Source organism: Leptosomus discolor, chromosome 8, assembly GCF_034619465.1.
Source record: "Leptosomus discolor isolate bLepDis1 chromosome 8, bLepDis1.hap2, whole genome shotgun sequence".
NCBI lineage: Eukaryota > Metazoa > Chordata > Aves > Leptosomiformes > Leptosomidae > Leptosomus > Leptosomus discolor.
The window spans coordinates 16,988,207-17,013,777 of NC_141398.1; the positions used below are offsets into that span (position 1 = coordinate 16,988,207).

General features: G+C 38.8%; 1 protein-coding gene across 2 annotated transcripts in view; it reads right to left on the reverse strand.

Annotated features, from left to right (window-relative positions):
* The window catches only part of CTNND2 (catenin delta 2), a 538,559-nt gene that overhangs the window by 11,745 nt on the left and 501,243 nt on the right, over positions 1-25,571 (reverse strand). For both annotated transcript variants that reach the window (XM_086469516.1, XM_086469517.1), the window contains 2 exons: positions 23,425-23,509; positions 2,779-2,905 (listed from right to left, as the gene is read on the reverse strand). In XM_086469516.1, the coding sequence (XP_086325642.1) occupies positions 2,779-2,905; positions 23,425-23,509 (212 nt within the window). The remainder of the gene's footprint in view (positions 1-2,778; positions 2,906-23,424; positions 23,510-25,571) is intronic.

The window sequence follows — 25,571 nt, forward strand, 5'->3', positions numbered from 1 at the left end:
CTTGTCAATAGTGATGTAATTCTAAAGCTGATAATCCAGCAGATACAAAGAAACACGACATTAAATTACCAAATCAGCTAATGGCAACTTGAGTCTAACAGGGAACAAACCAGAATGCAAACCTTGAAAAAGTTGCTAAGACAGGGATGCATTTTGTTTCACATACTCTGGTAATGCTTTTAAGCACTCTGGTGTTTTGAACGAAATTGACTGATAAAGACAAAACCACCTCTCTCTGTTCCCTGTGGGAATTAGCTCTCTCCTCCCATGTGAGAACTGCTTTCTGGCAAACGTTAAAATCCAGAATGTCCTCTTTCAGTCTTTTACTGGAAGCAGACGTAACATCATTGGTTGACACTAGACTGAAAAGTGGTATCAAGGTTTTCTGCTCTTATTCTTAAATGACACAGAGGAGACAGAGCTCTCTATGCTAGTTTAAGCATCTTATCACCAAGTCCTAGGGATAGATGGGACATTGTGTGTTCATTTACTTCTACTCTTCACCCCAAGGTAGGATATGCTATACCAAAATAATTCTTGACACATTTTCATCTAAAACTAAAGATATCTAATGACAGAGATCACATAACTGCTCCAAGCAGTCTGTTCCAGTGCTTTGTGTCCCTATTGTTAGGAAATATTCCCTGATGTCTAGCCAGACTCCTTGCTGCTCATTATTTCCATTTGTCTGCTATGAAAGCAGAGAAACTTCATGCTGTTTCTCTTAACAGCTGGCTGTTATGTGCTTGAATGCTTGGTGCGTAGCTCTTCCCACTGCCCCATCTTGCGTCTCTCTAAATTGAGTTAGTCCATTCAGTGTGTCCTCATATCCTGATCGTGATTTCTCCATCTCCCAATTCATGTGTGGAACTGACAAAAATTCTGAAATAATTCCTAAAGCGCTTTTGTCTAGCCAGATGTTCTCCTTATAATTTATTTGTAAAGGATTGGATCTTTTTTTCCCTTTGGACAGTATCTTCAATTTCTCAGGATCACTCTGAATTCCAATAATGCCCTTCAAGATACACGAGTTTCTCCCAGGTTTATGTCACCCGCAAAGGTAATAGACATCCTTTGTTTGTTATCTATATTAATGAAACCACTGAAGAGTATCGGGCCCAAGGCAAACCTTCAAGCAAAGCATTCCTCCATTTTGGCAATAAGCAATACCCATTCTTTGTGAATGGTTTTCAGTCAAGTTTTGTATTTACCACACAGGACATTTTCTGGACTGTTTGCTACCTTGCCCTAGCTTGCCTTCACCTGTGTGAAAGAGTCTTACCGATTACAGTAGATTTCATTTACTAACGATTCCTTCCATAAAGTGCTTGAACTATGTTATAGCAGAAACTGAGGTGGATTTTGTAAGAACAAATCATATTGAACCAATGTTTGGATTTGATAAAGATACTACCAGACAGACAGAAGCTTATACTACTATGTAGAAACAGATACTCCTAGAGTTAAGCAGTATTTTATGTTCCTACTATTTTTGAGGTGCTCAGATTATGATTATTTGTTCCAGCAATTTTCTAGAATGAAGTTGAGCTGACTGGTCTGTAATTAGATGGGCTTCTCTTCCTTCAGAAACAGCCACTACATTTGTCCTTTGCCAGCCTTATCATAACTGATGATGGCAGTAAGATTTCATCCAAAATTTCTTTAAGTATGTTCTTTCAGCAACAGATTAACAGAAGTGACGAGACAGTTCTGGCAAGAGACAGAACTAAGATCTCAGGGCCAGACACTTCAAGTGCCTTGTGCTTACAGGCAAAATGAGATTTTGGAGAAGAAAAAAAGGAACAAGAGCCCTTTATGGACTTGTGTAATGACAGATTTTGAAAACGGAATAGCAGCTCTCATGGTACTTCTGGCTACATTTTCAAATTTTCTCAGTGGTTCCTTAGCAGGACTAAGATGCAGCTTCTACAAAATTAAAAAAAAAAATTTCCTAAAAACAAAACTATGGTGCAATAATCCGTTTGGCCAATTTTAATACTAAACTCTTGGTATACCTATGGAATGACAGCATTTGATTGAACAAGTAGTAAAAAGTAATTGAAAGGCTGACTGTTTTACTCTGTTTATCTTAGAAGATTTTCACTGGGCATGGTTTTATCTAACTAAAGGTATGTTCTACCTTAGAATACGCAGAGTGGAAAATGTCCGGATTTCTGAATAGAAAAATTAATTAACGCAGCGGCATAAGTTGAGATACTTACATAAATTCATTGTATGGATCATACAGAATTAATGATAGGTGACATAAATATGCCATCAACGTTACATAAATACCTGTAGTCAATCTTTTGTGAAACTTGCATATGCATGTGTATGCACACTTATATACACATACACATAGAACAAAAGCTGACAAAAAATAATGTGAATCCTTCAACTCCTGCTAAGCGTACAGGGTGGTCATAAACAACATAGCGATTTTCATGACTAGCAAAGTGAGTAACGGAATTTCCTGATGCTACTAATGGACACCACTGCCCTGAGATCTAGTCAGGTAACCCCAACTGGAAAATACTGCATGAGAATTCATAACAAAAAGTTATGGAAAATTCTTTCTGCTGTAAAACCTTCTAAGATGTTAATAAAAAAACCCAAACCCTGTTTTGAACAGATAATTCAGGTAAGAGCAAAGAATATATTTCATGCCCTTCCACCATTGTTAACAACAAATCCAGATGCCGGTGATGTTGCTTGAAGAAGGAAAATGACAGGGATGGATTACCTGTCTTTGCTTCAGTCCTGAAAGCCTGGTCTTACCTGAGCGGTTGTTAGGAGACATGCGCACGGGAGAGATGGAGGGCGTGCGTGATGAGGAGTACGGTCTTTGCCGATCCCTTTCTATTGTTGAAGATGAGGCTACAAAGTGATACTGTGACCATCCGTCCTGCAACGTCAAACATTGCAACAGCAGTCAGTGAAAATGCCATACAGTTCTCCTTTTTAAGGACACAGTATTTTCCTCCAGTGTTTTCACTACGTATACACAAGTAGCCTACTACCTTGTTCTTGCCACTGCGTGGCAAATACTCTTAGCGGTGCAGGATACGATGTGCTGACTGTACTGACACACCACTAGAAAAATTAAAATGCAGAAAGTTTTATAAAACAACACATTTCAGAAAGACTAAAACTATGAAAACACTGAACAACTTTTCAGGCTATTTGTTTAATAGTTCCGCATTTTTCCATGCCTCTATTTCCACATTGCAAATGGCATTCTGGCTATGAAAATATTCCAAGTCATAACATTGCTTTTTTTCACGGTGAAAATCAGTTTTTGCTTTAAATCACTTCTATCTTATAAGGAAATTCTGGAGAAAGTAGATGGGGAAGCTCCAGGATTATAAAAAATTATTGCAACTATTTGGGTATCTATAGTCTTGTTATATTAACTGCCTATTTGTTCACACGTGAGAGAAAAAGAAGCAATGCATTTTCTTCATTGCATTTTTCTCCAAGATGTACAGAAAGAAATTCTATTCCTTCTATTTAAAGCTGTGGTAATGGTGATGTATTTAAAAAAAAGAAAAAGAAACAAAGTACTACAAACACTAGAAACAGCTAGTTCAGAAATAAAAAAGGGAAAGTTTAAATAATTACTGTTTTGTTCCTGTACCATAATATAATGGAATAATCCAAAATAATGTACTTTACATTTTTAAAAGGCTATTAAAATAGTTTGAAAGTATCATGAGATAATAAATTGACTTTTGCTGGTACTCTTATTAAATGATAGTATTTCAAATATCTTAAAGTATTGCCAGATTTTAACTGTCTTTATCACTGCTTAATGTTAAATCTTAAATCAGTACCCCAGAGTTTTCCCACTTTCACACTGAAGACATAAGCCTTTTAAAAATGCCTACTTTCTGTTGTGCTCAGTGGAAATTGAGTCAAGCACCTGGCAGGGCAATAAACAAAATTTTTGCAACAAAACGTTGAGTAAAAATAAACACAATAAAATATTACCAAAACCCAGTTGGAATTTTCCTCTTGCTTACAGAAAAAATAATTCTCCATTGGCATAGTAAAGAATACTCCCACCCCTTCCTCAGGCTACTCCAGAGATCCAACCTGAATCCCACCCCCTCCTGTCCTCTGCCTTTGCCCAAGGCATCTCTCCGAGTTTATTCCTTCCACAGAAACCATGGGCACCTGGCTCTCAGAACTGCAAGAGAAAATGGCTTGAAAATCCCCCTTCCACTAAACTTTCAGGAAAGAGAACTCAGCAAGTGTGTGACACAGCAGGAGCAAAGAAGATACACCTGATGTAGAAGGAAATGTTATAAGTAAATTAGGATAGACAGAGGTGATACCTAACTACAGACTCTGAATGGCTGTACTCCTTACATAACACGTTTGTATAAACATGTGTGTATCTCAGCTATAATTTCAAAGGAAAAAAAAAAAGAAGAGTGAAGTCTGGGCCATGGATTTCACAGTAGAGACATTACCTTCCCTAGAGTCAATAGTGAGCGTTTGTCCACAAAGGTTACTCATGTTTAGGACGCTTCACAGAACTGTATCTCATATTTCATGACAAGTCATATGAGAAAATATAAGGAGGAAAACCAGTTAATTAATAAAAAATAGTAAGAGTAACTTGAAAAAAGAAATAGTTAATCTTTCATACCACTTGCTTAAACCAAAATTTTCTATATCCAATCTTTCATTTCCAACAAAAAGCTTCTACACAAGCTGCATCCTCCAACCTAGACGGAGGATCAATGAGAATTCAAACAAAACCATCTGTAAAGCCCTAACTTCTTATTGTTAAATCAAACTGGAAATTATTAGAAACTTTCAAGTTTCCAAGCCCGATCAGCTGTATAAAACAAGCCAGGCAAACAATAAACTCTAACACAAGCATTGTGGTGACTTGGCATCACTTTTGACTAAACAAGGCATATTGCTGTCACTGTATGACAACCTTCACGGTGTTTTCCAACAGCAGTATGGGCAGCTCCCCGACCTCACAGTATTTCAAAACTCTAATACTTTTAAGTCATCTATCTTTAGCTCTCTTCTGCCACAAGGAACAAGCTTCTTTCCTTGGAAAGGTAAACAGTTTATAATAAATTCATTAAAACTATCCCCATCAACAATTCCAAAAGCTATTAGCGTTAAATATTGAAACTAATTTTTAAGAGCCTAAAGGGAGTATTTTCAATTTAATGCCGAGATAAATACCACCTGACGTGATGGCTGCTTTCATTAGTTTGTTTCAGCTCTAGTGCCTGTAATGAAATTTAATTAAATTGATTTGGGTACTTAAAGGTACAGTATATAGCACTGTCCTGCACAGAAAAAAGCTAACTCAAAAGCAAAGTATGTGAGACTGCATTTCAGAAACCAATTTACCAGCCACAAACATGATCTAGGAAAGGAAGAGTAAGACAAAAAGATCTGACAAATTGGAAAGAAATTCAATGCAGTTCTGTTACAGAATGGATGCATTTGTTAACTGGCAGCAATTAATTAATATGTGGCAACTGCACACTACAGGAGGGCACAGAACAACCAGAGTACAGAAACACCATTATATGTCCTTATCGTCTCTTCCAAGCTATCTTCTACTGGGCATTTCTTTATATTTTGACTATACTGAATATACGTATTCTCCCTCAATTATACTCCATAAAGTCCAAATGTTAATGCTTGATTGGCAGCGATGTGCTTCTGATATGTTCTTGGGAAAGCTAATGATTTGGGGTGGGGGTTGGATAACCACTGCAGAAAACAAAAGTGATATTGTGGTCTCACTGATCACCTTGCACTGGGCTTAAGAAGTGAAACAGGTCCTTTGTCTCCCTGCTCAACTTCATGTCATTTTGAAAATAAGTAATTTTCTTCAGGCCTACAGGAAAAAAATATTTTGTCAGGGTGACTAAACTTACTGTGCCAAACACCTTTGCATAGGTATCTTATGAAAATATAATCTGGGTTTTCCATACTATTCTTTTTGTGTTTAAAATGCAGGAAAAAAGAGAAAGCAGTTTTCTATTGTGTTTGTAAGACTTTCAAGTCTTCAGAACTCTCCGGTAGCAGAGTTCTTGACTTGAGAAGATGATTTGCAGAGGTGGGTGATACCAGACACACCATTTTCTCACTTGTAGTACTGTAACACCATGAGGACTGAATAAAATTAAGCCCTGATGGGAACTGACACCATGCTGACACAACAGTGAACCACAGCTCCTGCATGAAGAATTCACAGATGAGAGAGGGAAGAGAGTGGACTAGATACAATGAGTTGGCCAAGGAATGGGTGGCAGAGTCAGGGATGGAGCACCAACATCGCCAGCCTTGGTGCAGTGCCTAGCCTGGATGACCTCCTGGCACCCACTCAGAAGGAAACCCTGTTATCAGCTCATGTGCCTATAGCCACGCAACAAAAATACAAACAAGCTCTACTCTCTGACAGATTATGCTGATCAGCTGCTAAGACGACACTGACTTAAAAAGCACTGAGTGGTTTAGAGAAACTGTATGGTGACTGCATGCACATCAGTATCTTTCAATGCTGAGGAGTGTGGTCTGTCCTGACTCCTGGCCACTGATGTCTTAACAATGTCAGGAAGAAAGAGAGCAACTTCTTGGAAGCGTAGAAATCCCACTAGGGAAAAGAAACCAAAATGATGCAACAAATCCAATAATGAAACAGCTAAAACCTCAGAAAGTACAGAGAATGCCGTGTCCTGCCAAGTTTACAAACTCTCCATCATGGTACTTCTTGCTTCAGGCCCGATCCTCTTGAGTCTTGATTTAATAGGTATTTTTCCAAATGACTTGAAGCATACAGGACCAGACTTGCTTTGTCATCCTACTTCCTTATCTTAAGCCAGCATTTTACTGGTTCCAGAATATTAATTGTCATAATAACTGATTGTGTAATGGTAATAAGCTGCAGAAATGTGAAGTTTTGATAGGCAACTACTTGCAGGAATCGGTAACTAGACCCACCATGGTGTTAGAAGTAGGTGATACAGCAACTCTCTTTGAAACTCAGCCAGACACTGCTCCGAGTTGCTGGTGTTGCTTCTTTCGCAAGCTGAAGCACTGCTGTCAGGTTAAATGAAACATCCTTACTGGTGTGCACCAGTGTGACACTGTCTAGAGTAAAAGATAAATCTGATGTGAATTAAGTCAAGGCTCATCAGACTTACACAGGTCTGGGCAATTCTTCACTGGGAATTTGCTGTCACGATGCTAATAAGACATAACAGAAATTAGAACTGGACCAAATTATCTACGTACATTGACATATGACAGTTATGTGCGTGACTTGACTACAATGAGAAATCTAAAATGGTAACAAGGTTGGGGTGATCCACATTTGTATCTCATGGAGCTCTTAAATGGGATTTCTGAAATAATGTGGTTTAAATGTCCACCCACCACCACACTTACTAGGCTTTACAACCTGGGATAATATTATTTTCTTTTAATACAAGAGGAAGAATAAATATGTTTCCCAGTGCTTCTCAACAGAGATACTGAGCCTGACTTCTCTCCCTCTGCCAGCCCCAGGGCAGCAGAGGCTAACCACCCCCCACCAATATACCTGAATACTGAGTGTGCTAGCAGGATTGCTCCCTGCATGCCACTGAAGTAGCTGAAAAGGAAGTGTCAGCTGCTGAAGGAGAGCTGGAAAGACGGCTGTTCTCAAAAAAAGACCCTGACTTCGTATTTGAAGTGTGTTTACTTTGAAAGACGGATTTCAACTAAATTCTTGCAACTTCAACAACTCTAGAAACACCATTGAAAAAAAACCCAGCTAGTTTTCTATCTAATTTAAAAATAAAGGTGTTCTTTCATTATTTTGTTTTCTAATTTACAGTACAATATCCTATCATCAGGAATTGATACCTGAAAGGATTGCCCTTTCTGGATTTGCTTGTGTGGTTTCCAGGAAAATGCAAAACCAGCAGAGAATTCCTGGGCATTGATCTGCTTTTATGAAGTATTCTGAATAAATCTGCTTCACTGATGTTTTTTTATTGCCATCAACTAAGCGACAAACAATTATAAGCAGTATAATGACATTTTTTACTCCTAGGATTTTGTGTTTTGCTTCCAAAGTGGTAACTCAAGATACGTTGTTGAAGAGAGGAGTACGGATTGAGCCTGGAAGGTCCTGGTGTTTTCCCAGCTTACACATCAGCAGCTGCTGTTTGGGTTAAATCCTTTGAACTAATTCTGCATTAAGTCTGCCAGTGGAAATCTAGAGTAATTTCAGTGGCTTCAAAAGACAAAGGGCTGCTCACTCCAATTGTCCTGTTTCCCCTCTCCCAAAGGGTCATGAGCCAGGCCCTCAAAATCAACAAAGTGAAGACAGGGATCATTGAAGCTCATCTTAATTTGAGGATTTCAGTATTTATGTATATAGTCTTATTTTCACAGCTTATGAAAACCAAAAAATTACTTAAAACAGAGAAATTATTCAAATTTGCGGGACAAAAAAAAAGTTATAATTTGGACAAAAGTAAAGGAGTTGCTCACAGTACAACCACTCAGCTGAAGTGGTTAAAGGAAAATACAGTTTGCTTCCCATGCCTTCTGATGATGATGACTATGCCAGTTACTTACTGGTTACAGGTCATGTTGGGACTACAACACCTGCCACTGTGCAAGCCTGGGAGAAAGGCCACTCACTTCTCCATTGCAGAGACATAACCGAGGGGAGAGGATAGAGACCCTGCTGTGAGCACCTCGGGAGCAGTGCCACCACCTGAGCCAAGGCAAAGAGCAGTGACGGCTGGGCAGGGAAGGGAAGGACCAAGCCAGCTGGGTGGCAGAGCTGCCACTGAAGCAGCTGCCTCTCCCTGGGGCTCTTGGCCCCCTGACTCAGTGGCTGATGCCGGGGGGCTGCCTGGCTGCACAGCTGTGCGATACACACACGCGCTGCTTCACTCTCCTTTCTTATGACACACAGTGGGCTTGACCTCAGTATTTCTCTCCCTTTTACTCTGAATTTCAACGTACAAATGGCTTTTACTTATAAGTGATGGGTTCTGCATCCCAGACACAGCAGACGTTCAATCGCTTAAGAAGCTGAAAGAGAAATACGTATTTAGGGCAGCATGAGGCTTAAAGAAGGGCTCCTAGTCAGACAGTCATTAATGACAGCAAAACTGTCTGGCACTGGATGAGGATTATTAAGTTTTCTGTAGGCTCTTTAAAGTGACATTTTCAGAATCAGTGGTTAAACTCATTCTTTTCAAAACAAGATGCACACCTCCCAGCCTCCATCTCAGCTTCTGAAAGCAAAGCCATTATTCTCCTATTGTCAGCACTCCACCCCAAAATCATTTGGAATACTTTCTTTCCCTGTTTTTCTCTTGTCATCGCAGAGCCTAAGGTACTATATTCTTCTGAAAGTATCACCCACTTTTTTTCTTCCAAAACACCACAGATGGCCTTGGCCAGTTTTCTCTTTTTCAAATGCTTTTTTTTTTCCTGTGCAGTATTATCATCTTCTAATCACGTATCTTCTACTGAAGTTTTACACCTCATCCCTTGCTTTTAGCTATGAAGAAGAGACATGATAAGGGATATGTTAATTGCTTGTCAAATCTATCCAAGTGAGAAACAGCTAGGTAACTATCCCTGGTTGTTTTATACAGTGCAACTCTGGGATGTTTCAGGAAATCACTGAGGCATTGCTTTACGTATCCGTAATTAATTATCGATTTCCTGTTGTGTGAGTTGTGAAGATGACAATATCTAATCTGATGAATAAAACAGCTATAAGAAAAGGGAATCGTATGTGAGGCAAAGCATGAAGGACGAGACTTCAAATACGGCAGAGTTCATTATTCATTCTGCTAAGGTTATATGCAGCTAGATAACAAACCTTTCAAAACACTGCAATAAAACGAAATAAATTCATTTTCCAAAGCGTCACTTTGCCTCTTAAACAGAAATAAAATTGTTTTAATATATTTTAGAGGAAATGAAGGCAGTATTTGGCCCTTCAGCTAGAATTTCTGTTCTTCTATCTTCCCCTGCATAAGGTATATAAGCTACATATAAATTGTTAGAAACAAAGAACTATTTTTGCTTGTATCTTGTATGCACAAAACCCGTGGCATCCAAGGAAGTGTTTACAATAATTTTTGAGTTGTATTGTCATTTTCATTCCAGTAATGTGATTTCACCTATCTTAATATGTTTATGCCCTAGAAATGCAAACTCTGGCTCTTGGCCACAAAATCTCAGGGGTAGGACAAATGCTACTTTATGCTCAAGGTCAGTTTCTTAAGCTTATTGTCCTTACAAAGACTAGAAACTAATAAACCACAAAATCAACTAAACAGAACTCTTCTATTATACATAATAACATGAAACATAAAAAAAAAAAAAAGTATCAGAATAAAATTTGCACTGTTGTCTCTCATGGTGAAGAATGTGGTAGGACTGATGATACTGACAGTGATCAAGAGGCATTAGGACTTTGTGCTTCCTGAAGAGTGGCACTGTGGCTGAAAACTGGGGATCATTTTATTTGAATATGTAGCGTTCTGACAAACAAGGAATCAGCACCCCTTTGGAAAAAAATATTAGATAAACTCATGCTGTCCTTGGTTTTAGGTCGAAAGTTCTTGCATAAATACACTTAAAGAGTTAGAGATCTGAGTGATTATTGCTAAGCTGTGTGAGTTTTAAGGACATGCTGCTTTGAACATGTTGTTTACCAACACACTTAGATGTTAATAATATGAAATGCATATTCCTTTTTACTGCAATACCTTTAAGAGTTTTTGATTCAGTAAATAAAGAGTTTTAGCATTGTTAACTCAAAGAGGGACGGACACACTACTGGACCGAAGTCTACAACTCTTGTTTGAGAGGAACCACAACTTTCTCTAAAAGCACTGTGTAAAATTAAAAGTAATAAAAACAATTTAGAAACTGCCAGTGAAACTTTTCATTTCTATTTTCTGCAGGAAGATGAAGCTATAGCTCTTTTAACAAGACAAACTGTTTCAGCCAGTAAATGAAGTAAAAAACCTCAGAACAAAGCACACATCCTACAAAAGAGACTCCTTTCAAAAGATAAGGTTTCTTTCTTCAAGTCTGAAATGGCAGACACATTTAGGCCATTTTTGAATTCTGTTAGCAGTTTTAGGGAGAGAAGAGGGAAGAAATGAGAAGGACTTCCCAGCAAGTTTTTCTCCACTCGTTATTAGATCACACAGAACATCAAAGAACAGAAAGTAGGATATTGATGCACCAGCTTAGTATTTCATTGAACTTTGACTGAATTTACATGTACTGGCCATGTTAAACACTTTTCGCCTCCTTATAGGACCCAGAAGAATGAGGATGATGATAGTTTAAGCACAGCAGCACAGAGGAGCACCAGCAAAAGATGCCCAGTGTCATGCATCAGACCACCACAGCTGGACTATGTACCTCTGAAAAGAAAACATGCTTTGATTGCCATAGTAATAAATTTAATTTGATTTTCATCCCCTCTGCGCTGCTTGTGTATGCTATTACTACTAGTAAAGGTTCTACTGACCTGATTCATTTGCAAAACTATAAGCAGACATCCAACATACCCATTCATGTTTGCTGGGAGAAACCAAGTTTATCGCATATACTCCTCACCACACATGTGCTTGTATCTGTGTCTGAACCCAGATATGCAAACATCAAGCACTGAAGTTAATTAAAAACGGTATTTTTTCCTGAATGTAGAAATCATGTTCCTTGAATGAATTTTTGAGAAAAAGATGGACACAAATTAAAAACGGTTTCTCTTAGCACGTATCTTTAAAAGACTTTTGGATTCTTTTCAGTATTGTACATCTGAATCCAACTAAACTTTGTTTGCCATTAATTAATGTTATTTATAATTGTTTAAAGCCTTTAATATGTGGACTAAAAATGTTCCCAGTCCCAAAAAAACACGCAGGCAATTTTCTTAAGTATCTATTTTGTAATCAGGTATTAAAATCCAATCTTATTCTGAGGAACAGTACTTTTGAGCAGAAAAATTCTGTACATGTGGCCTTTCACTTATGCACAACCCTCCAGATTCTGGATGCCTCCTTGTACATCTACCCTAATGATATTTCAGAAACTTTGGTTATACAGTTTCCTTCAGAAAGAAGGCTCTAAGTCAAGGATACTGACTCCTGGGCTGCATTTTATATTTTCTTTTCTTCAGAGACGTTCAAAGGGTGAAATACTTCAGAGACAGATTTTTTACAACTAGAAGTTAAATTTCTCTCTTCTAAATCTGTACTTAGTAATCTTAAAATGGACTTGGGTTCTCAAGTGAGAAAAGTCATTTTCTCACTTGAAAACGCGAGAAAACCATTAGTTGTTCCCACATAAGTCAACTAGAGCTTAGCATGAAACTCACTATCAATGCTGAGGATGCTTTAGCACCACATATATGTATGGCTCATCCTAGAAAAATGTTTGGACAAACTTTGATTCTTTTCTTATTTGTTTAGTACCTCTTGAGTCTAGTACATTTTGGATGAGAAAGGTGTCAGCTTCCATGCACTTCTTACTGATAATTTAGAAGAATTACTGCCAAGTTTTGTTGTTGAATTGCTGCTTGCTACAATGAACAATGCTAAAGGAAAGCACTATCATGCCTTTAAGGCCCTCATGGGAAAAACAACAGTCAAGCATAGCTGCAGACACTTTCTAAGCTCATAGCTCAAACCATTAAGGTTTATTCATTTATGTATTCCCAAGTTCTTTTTGTTCAGACATCAAGCTTAAAGGCAGCGTCTTCTAAGTCCATGCTGTGTTGCTGTTTTACACACACACCTCCATTTGCGTATACATAGATATTTAGCAGCAAAAATGCAAATACATCATCACACAGACATGCAAGTGTTTGCAAAAAAACCCCAACAACCAACAACAAAACAATCCATTAGTTTGGCTTTAATTGTTCTTAGTCGTCATACCTGATTTTTTTTGGATATCATTCAGTAAAAAAGCCCACGCCAAGATAGCATAAGGAGGTCTGGCTTCAGCTACACAGGAGTGTTTTCACAAAAATACTGTCATCAGTGTTGAATCTTCAGTTCAGCACAGACTATATCTTAGATTACTGCTAATATTTTAAATACCATAGTAAACATGGAAAATGTTTCAAAAAGAAAAATAAATACTGAAATAACTGAAACATGACCAAAGGAATGGTAGGTGATGCTGCACAGTAAATAAACCTTTGTCGAGAGTATCACTAAGAACTTAACTCGTAAAAGGCAAATATTAAAATAAATGAAGACTACTGTACAGTAGATGATGAAATTCAGAAGCATATAGCATTTGAAAACCTCTAACAATTGATTCAGAAACACAATTTTGATACTCCATCAGGTGTTGTCATTGTCATATAGGTAAGAACATCGGTATTTTGGAATTCCTCTTTAGGCCATGTAAAATATAAAAAGAATTGTAATAACATACAATCTGTTCTCTTTCTAGTATCACCTGATACTGTTAATAAACAAAAAGGGGGTTAGAAGGAACTAGGAAAAATACTACTTGGTATGATGGATAAGTTAGGAAAATCAGAACACGATCTACTTGACTGCACAAGTGAAATGATAATTATTTGCATTAAAATAAAAACAAAATAACATTCAGCTTGACTTAGCATTTTGTGATATTTTAGATATAAATGTTGTCATTTTTTCTAAATAGTTCTTAAAAAATAGCCAAATGATTAAGAATGATAATGCAGCTAGGTGAAGACAATATACTTATGTTACGCCAAACACTGAGAATCTCTCTCTCCCTTTCTCTCTCTTTTCTTTTTAAAATATTCAAGCACAGTTTATACACCTTTTTTTCCATGTGTGAATACTTCAAAATACTTCTGCCTATGCCAAAGTTTTTACTCGTATAGCTCAGCACAATTTATTTGCACAATTTCTTCTTCAGGCTTCGTGATTTTGCTCATGATATGTATATTCCTATTTCATAGACAAACAGGATTTTATTTAAGCAGGAAACTGGCAATGAAAAAGCCACAAATGTTAAAATTTACTTGGCAAAGTTTTGAATGGTTCTTAAAAAAACAGTCCCTGGAAAGGCATACTGTCCTGGTTGGCTGGGATAGAACCCCAGCCCAGCCATGCCAGGCAGGCCATTAGCAGTTCCAAGTCAGCCAGGGCAGCTGACCTGAGTGAGCTACAGGGGTAGCCCATCCCATCATGTCATGGGCATTATAAAGGGGGAAGGTTTGCTGAGGAAGGGGAGCTCCTGCTAGAGTTCTTGTGGGGCTCCTGCTGGGGTTTCTACTCTTCCTGCTCCTCCCAGCTCCTGAGGACTCCTCTCCTGTCGATTGTGACCGCCATGTATAACCGTGTACACCTTTGTTGATATTGGTGCTATTTCACAAAATCTGTTTCACTTCTACCCATGGGTCTGCTCTCCTGTTCCTGATTCCCCTCCCTGGCTGGTGAGAGGTCATCGGGTGACAGAGCAACTGTTATAGTTTAGCCCCAGATACAGGGTAAATGTAGACACACACAGAATCGAAAGAGGAAGTAAGTTAAATGATAAGTTTATACAGTACAGTGATGCTGCCTGGTCCTAATTATGTTAAAAAAAGTAGCATCAGAGTAAAAAGAAAAACAAAATTCCAGACTAAGGTATCATTCCTCACTGAAGAGGTTCTGTGTCTCCAAAAAAGAATATGGAAAGATAACAGATTATTCTTTAGTTTACAGCTACTACCTGTTATTTCCTGCAGAACAGAAATTATGCCTTTGCTTTTATGAATCTTTTAGGCAAGAAAGACTGAAACAGAAAGAAAAAAGAAAGTATATATTTGAAGACTTTAATTTTTTTTTGCTATATTAAGTTATAGAATCTCTGTCTTCTAAAATTACTCAGATGATGCTTTAAAAAGGCTTGAATATGTTAATTCCACAAAAAAATTTCCACATTTCCTTTATTTAAAATCAGTTTAGGAATTTGCTTAATTCCTGATTAACAAAAGACAGTAATGTCATATATCAGATGATGAAATGCTGGGTGTGTTAAATATCATATTCCTGTTAGCTAAAGATTAAAAGGATTTACCCTAAACTTACGTCTAAAGTATTTAAATGAGATCTTCTCTGATGTCTTCTCTCTTCCAGGCAAACTTAGAAAAAAAATAAACTGAAAGAAATAGCAAAACTACTATGTCCTCTGTGACCTGCAAAAACATGTAAATTTCTATTTTCTCTAAATACTTTATTAGAAATAATACACAGGCATACATATATAAAGGTTTCTCCATGGATTTACTTGAATGTTGTGCATATGTAGAATATAGCTTGTTTTTGCATCAGCACCACAGAGCACATTTTACTATGAAAAAAATATTAGGAGGAAAAGAAAAGCCTACACTTAGTTAGGGAAATGGAATTTTAGTACCTAAAATTAAACAGTACTTCTAATTTTTAAAAAAAGCCCAGTTGTGCTAATTCTCATCAAGTGTACTTATGTCTGAAGGAAATCTCCATTGTTCTTATTAATAGAGATTTTTGAAAATAAGCATTTTAAGAATTCAGTTGACTCCTGGACACACTGATTTTTCTGTAGATATCCTAGTTTACCTGGGATCCTCTTACTGAAATACACAGCTATTGCTTTTTTCTTAGCGATGTCATTAGGTCAGAAAAGAAAGCGAAGTGCCTGATAAATTTAATCTGCTATTGCAACATAGTGCTTATCAATAACCGCCTTTCTGTTTGAAAGGTTCAGACACTCAAAAAAGAGATTACAGAAATGCTAGAAAGCCTGTCAGGGAACTGAATGTAATGCACTTGTTCCCCTCTCTGGTATACGCTGTCCTCAGAGAAAGCCAAACTCTGCACACCTTCCTCATGCAGCTGGAATGAATGGGACTGCTCTCCGAAGGGAAGTAAGATGCTTTCCATCTAGAACCTACAGGGCTCAGTAAATTAAATTGTATAATTTACAAATACATTCTCTAGTAATGTTTTGTTACTTTTGATTCAAACGTCTCCTGTAGAACTCTTTTGGGTACACATCTCAGTATGCACGAAATACAACAATTCAACACTGGTCAGCTGACAGCCAGAATACCTGGGTTGGGGAATAGATTCTGGTTTCTTGGCTCTGGGAGAGAGTATGCTGAGCGTGCCATGACCCAGAGTGGTGGGTTGGTGAAAATCCTCTGTCATCAGTCACACTGAAGCTTGGGGCCGCCCACTGCCATAAATCAATCAATCAGTCAATCATTTATTAATCACGTACTTGCATTTTCATAGTGAATATAAAAATGGGGTCTAGACAATGTTTTCTCTGTAATGATAATCTAGCTTTATATTACAGTGTGGGGGGGCTATCTTAAATTAATCCATCCTTTTTCTAAATGGGTGACATATTAATCTGAAAAAGGCCTTGTCAATTGTACAGAAATAAATTAAGCCCCACTGAAAGATCAGCACTGCAAAATAGATGTGCTCATGAACAATTTGAGCACATGAATAGTTCCTTCAAGTCAAGCCATGTTCTGGATTTTGAATTTAGATCCTTAACATAGAGTTTAAGTTCTGCACAGACCTTTTCACTAGACAAATTTAACCTAAAAGAGCATCTTTTGGGGGGATGTCTGACTGACAATAACCTTACCAGAAGAAAATTCAAATGATATGTTTCAAGTCTACATGATAGCACGATGAAATTAACATTTTAAAAGGGTGAGTCAGTATATTTTACTTAAGAAAGGACTTTAGATTCTAAAACTCCTTGACTAGGGTTTTGAATTTTATTGCTGGCAATTTTCATGGAACATTTAGCCATAAAGGACCTTCTCATAGAGTCATCATTTCATTATTCTGAAAGTCACACGAAAAGAGAGTCCTCTTCTAGATCTGGACTGGCTTAACTGCTTCTAAGGCTTCGGGCAATTCTAAGTATCTTTTTCAGCCAATGACAGACAAGGCCACCTTCAGAGCGACTACTCTGCTTTCATTAAATGCCTATCACAGTAGTATCCCTGCTGTAAATGGCATACTACACACTGACGGACGACTGCCTTTAACAGCCTGCCTGGTTTCAAATAATTGGTTGTATTTTTACCCATATGGCAGGTGAATATGACAAACATTTCTACTACTCCATGCAGAACAGAAACCTATGATAATAAATGGGAAAGAAAAATAATTTCTACAAATTCATTCTGATCTCTACTTATATTCTGGAAGACAGAATAAGTGTAAACATAACGACAGAATGTAAACATATTTTGTTGGAGCCTAAGTGGTTAGGCAAAGCAAACCAATTAATAGAAAACATACTTATTCCTGACAGTTCCTCCAGCTCTTTCATATTACAAACACTTAATGCTAATTCAAGCTTGGTTTTAGCTAATAAATTTTCTTTCATGTTAAGCTCATTTAGCACAACCCTTTTGCTCAAATTTCCTCATGTAATTTAACAAGCTATCTGTGTTTAAGAGTAATTGGTTATTTTCTGGAATATTGAGATAGAGTTTACCAGCTAACGGAAATCTGCTCTCTTACAGTCACATCCGTATTTTCCAAGGTGCCCCCAAATCTTCAACCAGCTGATACCCTAGAGACTGGAGTGGGGTCCAATGTTCCTGAATTGGAAATAGGTCTCTCTAAAGAATGACCAGAGTAGCTCAGTTCACCTTGCTTAGGTGGCTAAACATAAATGGGATAGGACCTCTCTCTGGAGACTGTAAGCAGCATTTAATTCTCCTGCTGACTGTACAGGTTACCAAGATACTTGAAGAAGAGAGGTGTACCATGAGTCTGAAGCACAGGGACAAGCGGGATTGCTCCTCTACCCGGTCTTCCGTAAGTCCTGAGCCACTGACCCACCCATGGGGCTATGCACCATGTGACCATAGCACTTTTGAAAATCAGATTTTAAGTATTTTGGAATAGACTCGTGAAAACAGAAGCAGATAAACGACCATTTATGAAAATATAAGTCTTATTTGTAGAGAACAGAGTTTGAAAATCACATGACATTAAAGTCATTCTTTGGGAGACAGTATTTCATCTACTGATGAAAAACTGATGATCACCTCTTTTCACTTGCTAAGCTTTAGCAGTATTTAGAAATTAATCACACTAAATCTAAACAGTGCTTATATGGGACTGAACCTGTACCTTCTTGTCCTCTTGGTGTGCTTTTTTTTTCACATTAGATTTGTTTCAGCTGTTACTTAGCAAACTGAGCAGTATTTCCTGTGAACTCTTCCATGATGAAGGACCTGCAAGTTAAACTTCTGGGATGGTTGGCAACTCCTTCACTTCAAGACTAAATTCATTGCTTCCTCTTGGTCTGTCAAGTTGTTTTTTTCTATAACTTTAGGACCAGAAACATTTATGCATTTTACAACTTTTCCTTGTTGGACTGTGTTAGGATAGTGCCAAATTAACCACACCAAGGAGTGAAATCTTTTTTCCCCAAAGCACAAGCCTACAAAGGATGGTAAACGCGGTCACCTCACTTACAGATCTGAACACTGACTGTTTACTTTTTGTGCCTTTTCTGTGCCAACCCAGCCTAACAAGTCTACGTGTCCCACTAATGCCACAACACAGCTATGAACTGGAAACCCTAGTACACTGGACAGAACCTATCAGTGGAGGGTACAGGGTGTAACATAGCTCTGAAAACACAGTGCAAAAGGTATTGCGGACTTACAGAGCTTTCTATGTGGAAACCGAGACAACAAAGACAATGACTCCTCCTTGAACCTGCAGCTAGACTGTGGGAAGTTAGAAATCTATCCATCGTTCTCCTGAGCCAGAAAAGCTACAACCTCCACCTGAGCATGCTTTTCAGAGAATAAAAACCTATTTGAGAGACCAACAGTTCAGAGAGTAACTCCTCTTGTATTAGCTATTAGTAAACGGGCACAATGTTCCTGCTCTAGCAAACTGAACGAAAGCAACACACAAACCTTCACTCCTTATTTTTTAATAGGACCTTGGGAATCCCAGGACACACTGGATGCTGCAGGTGAGTGAGCCTGTCTCCCCAGTAAAGTTCAACTGGCTGCAGAAGTTCCAGCTCTTGCTTTTGGGGCCTTACATAAAGGACCTACAAAATCAATAGGGCCTTCTCATTGCTTTCATTGGAAACAGGATCAGCCCGCTGCAGAGAAGTTCCTGGGTACAAGAACTCTGAGCTCTGGACTGTTGGAGCTATGTTGCTTGCAGTTTGTTCTGTCCACCTGCTCTGCCCTTCTGTTGACACATAGCATATGGGCTAGCCTGAAACTCGTTTTTCCAGAAACAATTGTATCTCTAGCTTAACTTGGCTTACTAGATTTAATTTTCTATGCCTCCCATCTCACTGACTTGTGGAATAATTTTGCATTTTCAGGATAAAAAAGACAGATAGAACCATAAAATTTTCTGTTGTCAAAAGATACTGTTTGTATTCTTAGCCAGGTACACTATGATCTTGAGACAGGCTATATTGCTTGATTTGGTCAATGACGTTAACTGAGTTGTTGCAGTTGCTGCTGCAGTTTTTGGCTTTGAATGGCTCAGAGAAACAGGCAGTGTCTTGTCAGACACTGAGCAGCACAATCAAATTTGTGTGCACTACTATTACTCTTAAGCAACATAGCTGAAGATGGCACCCTGAAATCTGTTAAATTTGCACTATTTTTTTATGCAACAGCTGATTTTGACAGTGTCCTTAGAGGCTGCCTCATTTAAGTATCACTACATAGGCATATTAGTGTGTCCTGGTTTGGGTGAAACCAGAACTATTTCTGTTTTAGTGCTTTAACTTTTCAGTTAAGTCTCTTCTAAGTAACTGCACTTTCTGAAAACAACAGCATGTTTTTCCAGGCAGTGACTGCTTCTAGCAGTGATAAGGCCTGATGTTTATAGTTCATACCAAGGAATGGGATGCAGAGAGGCCCTTGCTTGTACTTGTTCTTGTAGTGACCAAGGTCACTGCTAAATCTTGTACTGCGTGTTGGGGTGCCGGGAGTGAAAAGGGTTGCAAGCACGAAAAAGGTTGCACCTGCAGGGAGGAGCGAACCGGACAGGTGACCCAAACGTGACCAACAGAGTATTCCACCCCACAGACATCATATTCAGTGTAAAGCTGAGGGATCACAAAGGTCAACCTCTCTTCTTCAATGGTCGACATCTAAGGAGGACTCTGTCTGTTCTTGTGTCGTCGATCCTGATCCGTGCATCCCTGAATCCAGTGCCTGAGTCCAGCTCCTGTATCCCATCCCTGTCTGCTGCCGAGTCCAGCTTGGGACTGCCCCAGTGCCAGCCCTGCAGTGTGGTGGCGATGTATCGTCATCAGGGTGGGGAGAGTTGGGTTCGGTATTGGTTTTGTATACATTTGTACATATTGTATATATTTCATGATTTCCTTATTCTTATCTTTTCTGTTGTTGTTACTGTTTCATTAAAGCTGTTTTAGTTTTCTTTTCCAAACCGTAAAGTCTCTCTCCCTTGGTCTCTCTCCCTTCTGCTTCCAGGAGGGGAGAGGGGTTAATAGAGAGCGTCTGTCAGTCGTTAGTGCCCGGCCCAGCCTCAACCCATGACACAGTGTTATAGCCTTGGTTAAAGCAGAAGAGCTTGCTCACCCGCGATAGGATTGGAGCTTGCAGGAAGATTGCATACACCCTGCTTAGGGCAGCCCCGCCACTAACAGCAGGTGGGGGACTAGTTTCTGACTCCTGCACTCCACTTCACAGCCAGGAGTTTATCAGGAAGTGCTGGAAGTGGGAAATCAGTGCCTATGCTCTTCTTGGATTTTGGTCCTTCAAAGGTGTGGCAAGTCATTAGGTGTCCACACCAACCTCCATCTCTGGATGGACTTTCTGTTAGTGCAGTTTATGTTCTACCTGCGATGGGATGATTCCTGTAATGTTGAGCAAAATCAGAAAAGTGAAGGAGGAGGTTTTAATGTTTTTGCTGATGCAGTCATATTTGGACTAAATATACTGACTATTACTGTATCAGCAGTAAACATACATTGCCTTCTTTCCCCATTAGTACAAATTACTCTACTGTAAACACGTAGCTCTAAAATGCACCACAATTCAAACTGTTTGGTTAAACTGTTTCTCAAACAGTAAGGTAAGTGCTGCTGCTTTTTCTTAAATATCATGTGATGCTTGTAATTTCCTTGTACTACAATACAAAATTGTCCCTCTCTGTAGGCCACCAATTCTTTGAAAGTAATTGTATAGATACTTCAGTACACAGGAAGAAATTGCTGATGGTTATGCAATGAGATTTACCTGCACTTCAAAAAAGGCTGTGCAACTGCAAGACACTGCAAAGTGCCGATCATATTATATTGTCAACTGTATGTCCACTTGTTTTTACTAGCATATATTTTCATGGAACAAAATAAAAATTGCATTGACCTAGTATCTTTATATTACATAACTAGCTGACTATTAGTATAATGCAAACTTTTCTAATTTTCCTATCATAAAAACATTATTTTCCCAACAGTGGTGAAAGTCAGATAGCCAGCATAACAGCCAGCCTACTATAGGCAAGCTTAATAAATATTATGACTTTGTAAAGGTTACTGTATGTCTTTTAACAAACAAGAGTATTTTAAATTAACTATCTGAACATTTTGATGAAAAGAAACCATACTTATACAAGGCTTATCAGCATATGCAATGGCGTGTAATGAGTACACAAATATGTAGCAGAGACTAACCTTCATTTTAAGATTTTACAAAAGCCTGTAGGAATTAGCCAACACAGAGATTAATAAAATGCTTCCTGAAAATATAGCCAACCTGTCTGCTGAGTGTCCTGGAAACTACCTCAAAGGCTAGCCTGGCCTATTTTCCATACCGTAAGTATGTATTTGTGGCTGCAAAAAATGTTCTTTCAAGCATGCAAGGTACTTAGTACCCAAGCATGCTTAGTATTATATAAGTACATTACCAGGCATTCACGCTGGCAGCCAACAGAATGTCCTTTAGGTAGCAGTATACTCAAAAGCCATACAGCATATAGATTACCTCATGCATGGAGCAACCCCAGAAACCACTTTTCCATCACAGCATATATATACAGACAGAAGGCTGGAAATGAGCCAGACATCGTAAGAACCTCTAAGAGATTATAGTGCAATAAAGTTCAGCCTCTACAGTGCAGCCACCCACATGCACAGAAGTCAGGCTATGCACGCTTCCAGTGTGTTACCACTCTGCATCAAGAAAAGCCTACTCTAGCTCATGTTTGTTCCCACCTCTTCATGGGACAGTGGAGTACCAGCTCGTTACTTGGAACGTCTTCACATATGGTATCCCTAGAGCTGCCAAGGATGACTGAAAATACTGGAAGTGAACAATGGGAAAGACTCAATAATCATCTTCCTTGCTCCTCAGACTTGACACAAGCAGGGCGGAGGCATGCAAAAGAACAGCATTTCAAACAGAAGGTCAGCTTCTGCCAGTTTGAGAATTGGTGCATACATTAATGTAACTAAGTTCCTTTCTTGTGCAAAATACATACAACAGACATGCCACTGTGAACCTTCCTTACTTCACCATTCTCAGCCTTAACTAGGAGCTGAAATTTTGTGCCACATGCAGTCTTAGCTCTCTTTGCTGAGATTACAAATACAAATATCAATTAGATAAGCTGTGAAATTCCATGTAGCAAGAAGACCTTTGAGAACTAAATCTGCAGGCTGATACTCACACGGAATGTAATTCAGTTTGGAAATATTCAGCAAGAATTACTTTCAATGTTGTCATTTACTAAGCACACGTTTTAAAAGCTGTACAGGATGTTGTCTCACAGGATCATATTACTGTACTGACATTCATTTTTAAGAAGTTAGCAGGCCTGTGGGAATGGTATGGTACTATAGACTCCACAGACTGACTGAAAACCAAGTATGTGGTACTACTGTCTGCCAGCTGATTGGAAGTGAAGCTACCAAGTTTCAGCCCAGCTTTACATGTAACTGGTCCCTAAGCACCACTCCTTCAGATACTCTTGTTTACAATCTCATGAGGAAATTTGGGAGCTGAAGGGCTGGAAATATGGTAATCTCCTCAGGACAGGGTGGCGAGATGTAAGAAGGAAAGGTACAGTAGGAGAGTTTGCACGGGTTTGTTCTATGAACAGAGGACTTCACTCTCCAGGGCTGTAGGATCCCGCTTTTTTTGTATGAATTCTTTTGTAAACTAAGTTCACATCCCCTTTTCACTACCACATTTAATTTCAGAAGGTATTTCTACGTTAAAATTAGAAATGAGGGAAAAACTTACAGCTCCAAGTATCTGAAGTTTTAAACTCTAGGTGAATTTCAAGTCACATAAATGTTTTGGTCTGAAGTCTCTCAGCCCCCAAATTTGGGTAACCATATGAAAGATGATAAATCTAGAAAAACCCCAAGCCTTACCTTCTTGTAGAGACTTCTCAGGTCTCTGTACTGCCACATACTATTGAGGACCTGAGATGCTGCTTTCACCACTTTTGGCGAATGCCTGTTACACACATATATTAAAAAGGGAGAGAGAGAGAAAGAAAGAGTGAGAAAGAGACTGTTTAAGTACAAGGCTCCATTCATCCCAACTTTCAAATGCATTGCTATGGACTTAAAACCCACAATTAAAGCATCTTTCAAATGTACCATACTATCTTTGGTTGGCATCTTGGAGACCAATGTGTTTTTAAGCAAGGGCAATACAGGTTATTTCTACAGTACTCGTTATTCAGGAGAAGCAAAACGTGTGTTCCTCAGCACGCTGAGAGCATAGTAAGAGGAATAGTAGAGGTAGCAATTGGCAAAATTGTTGAGGACCCAGCTGGTATTGTGTACATCTAAGAAGATCTCCTGGTTATGACTTTTGGCATAAAGGACAAGATGTTAGAGTCAGTTTCTTCCTCTATAAGCTGCCAAACTGCAGTTCTCAACAGCAAGCTCAACACATTAAGTGCCTCTTAGCAGTGGCCAAAAGAAACACTCTAGATGGGTGATGAACACTGTTTTTGAAGTGCAGAGCCAAGATGCAGAAATACAACTGATTATAACTGATTATCATGACAAATTTCATTAGGAAGCCAAATCAGGACTTGCATCTTGCTTGCACCATTACCCTTTAATGATGGAAATACAATGTCATGTTGAAAACCATATACAACTTCACATGGACTTTCTCTTCAGAAAGATTTTGAAAGAAGCTCTAAACTATTATTACAATCAGTTGGAGTCATATATTCCTCTTGGGATAGGTATCTTTAAAAAAAAAGTTAAAAAAAAAAAAATCTGAGAATATTCAGCTCAGTGAAGAAGGGTCAAACAGAAAAGGACTGGGAAGATAGCCCAGCCCATTGAGGAAGCATACACTGTGCTGTACCAATAATACACATAAAGTAGTAGAGCTCTAGAAAACCTTGCAAAGGCCAAAGTCTGGAGTGAGGATTGATGGAGCTCAGAGCAGTCACTGAGGTGATTCATGTTTTACTCAGAAAAGGCACATGGACTGCAAAACCAAAGAGAAACCAGAAAATCAGCAGCATATGCTACTGGTTTGCACAGGAAGTCTTCTCAGTGGCCAGGCTCTGGTGCATCCTGTAACTTCTGAGGACCACTGGTAGGCTGACACTCAAGCTGGTAAAGCAATGTTCATGACACAACTGATTCAATTAACTCCTACAGTATTTTCCTAGTAATTTATTTGGTGCCTTTTCCCCCCCCTTTTCTTCCATTTCTCACCCAGAGTACAGCAGTAGGTGGGTAATTGGTGAATAAACAGCAATTTGACAAACGCTTTCAAGCATAATTGTCTTTATTATACTCCCAAGCTGTACCGGCTAGTGAGGTGCTGGTAGCATGGAGTAACCAGGAAAATAATTGCGCCAACCATATTGGGAGTACTGAGGAGAAACAGGAACTATGCAAAGCCAGTATGGGCTTGGCCAATATGATCTTATGGACACCAGTTCTCTCGTGCTGACATACAGGGAAAGCACTCAAGGCCTGGGCTCGTTCCAAAGGCTAGCAGGGCCAGCCCCACACTACTGGCACTGATACATACCAGGATGCATAGCCAGCCTAGCATCCTGCACTTGTAGAAGCGGACGCTTCATACTGGACAAGATAAATTCATACCGAATTGTTTAAAGTGAGCACGCCAGCATCTCCTATCAGTCCAACAACCAGCAATTCTGATTGTTAAACAACGGATTACCTATAAGAAATCAAATCAAAGCAATAGTGCAGAATACTAACACTTCTGAAAGCTGAAAAATGGAACTTTCACTTAAGATGGGCATTTGTAGCACTGTGAATTGACAGGTTTTCTTGTTCTAGAACTGTGTAACCTGTAACAGTAATAACCACAGGACTGCAACCCAAAATACTTGAGAGGAGGGATACATATCATGACTTGGGAGGGCATTTTGGAATTATTCAACACTGCCTGAGCTAAATACTTTAACCCAACATAGACAGGTCTTTCACAGTTATGACAGACACTTAGACAGGGAATTATACCCTTGGATCTTCCTGAAACTGCCTATGATACTTTGAAAATTCCAGACTCA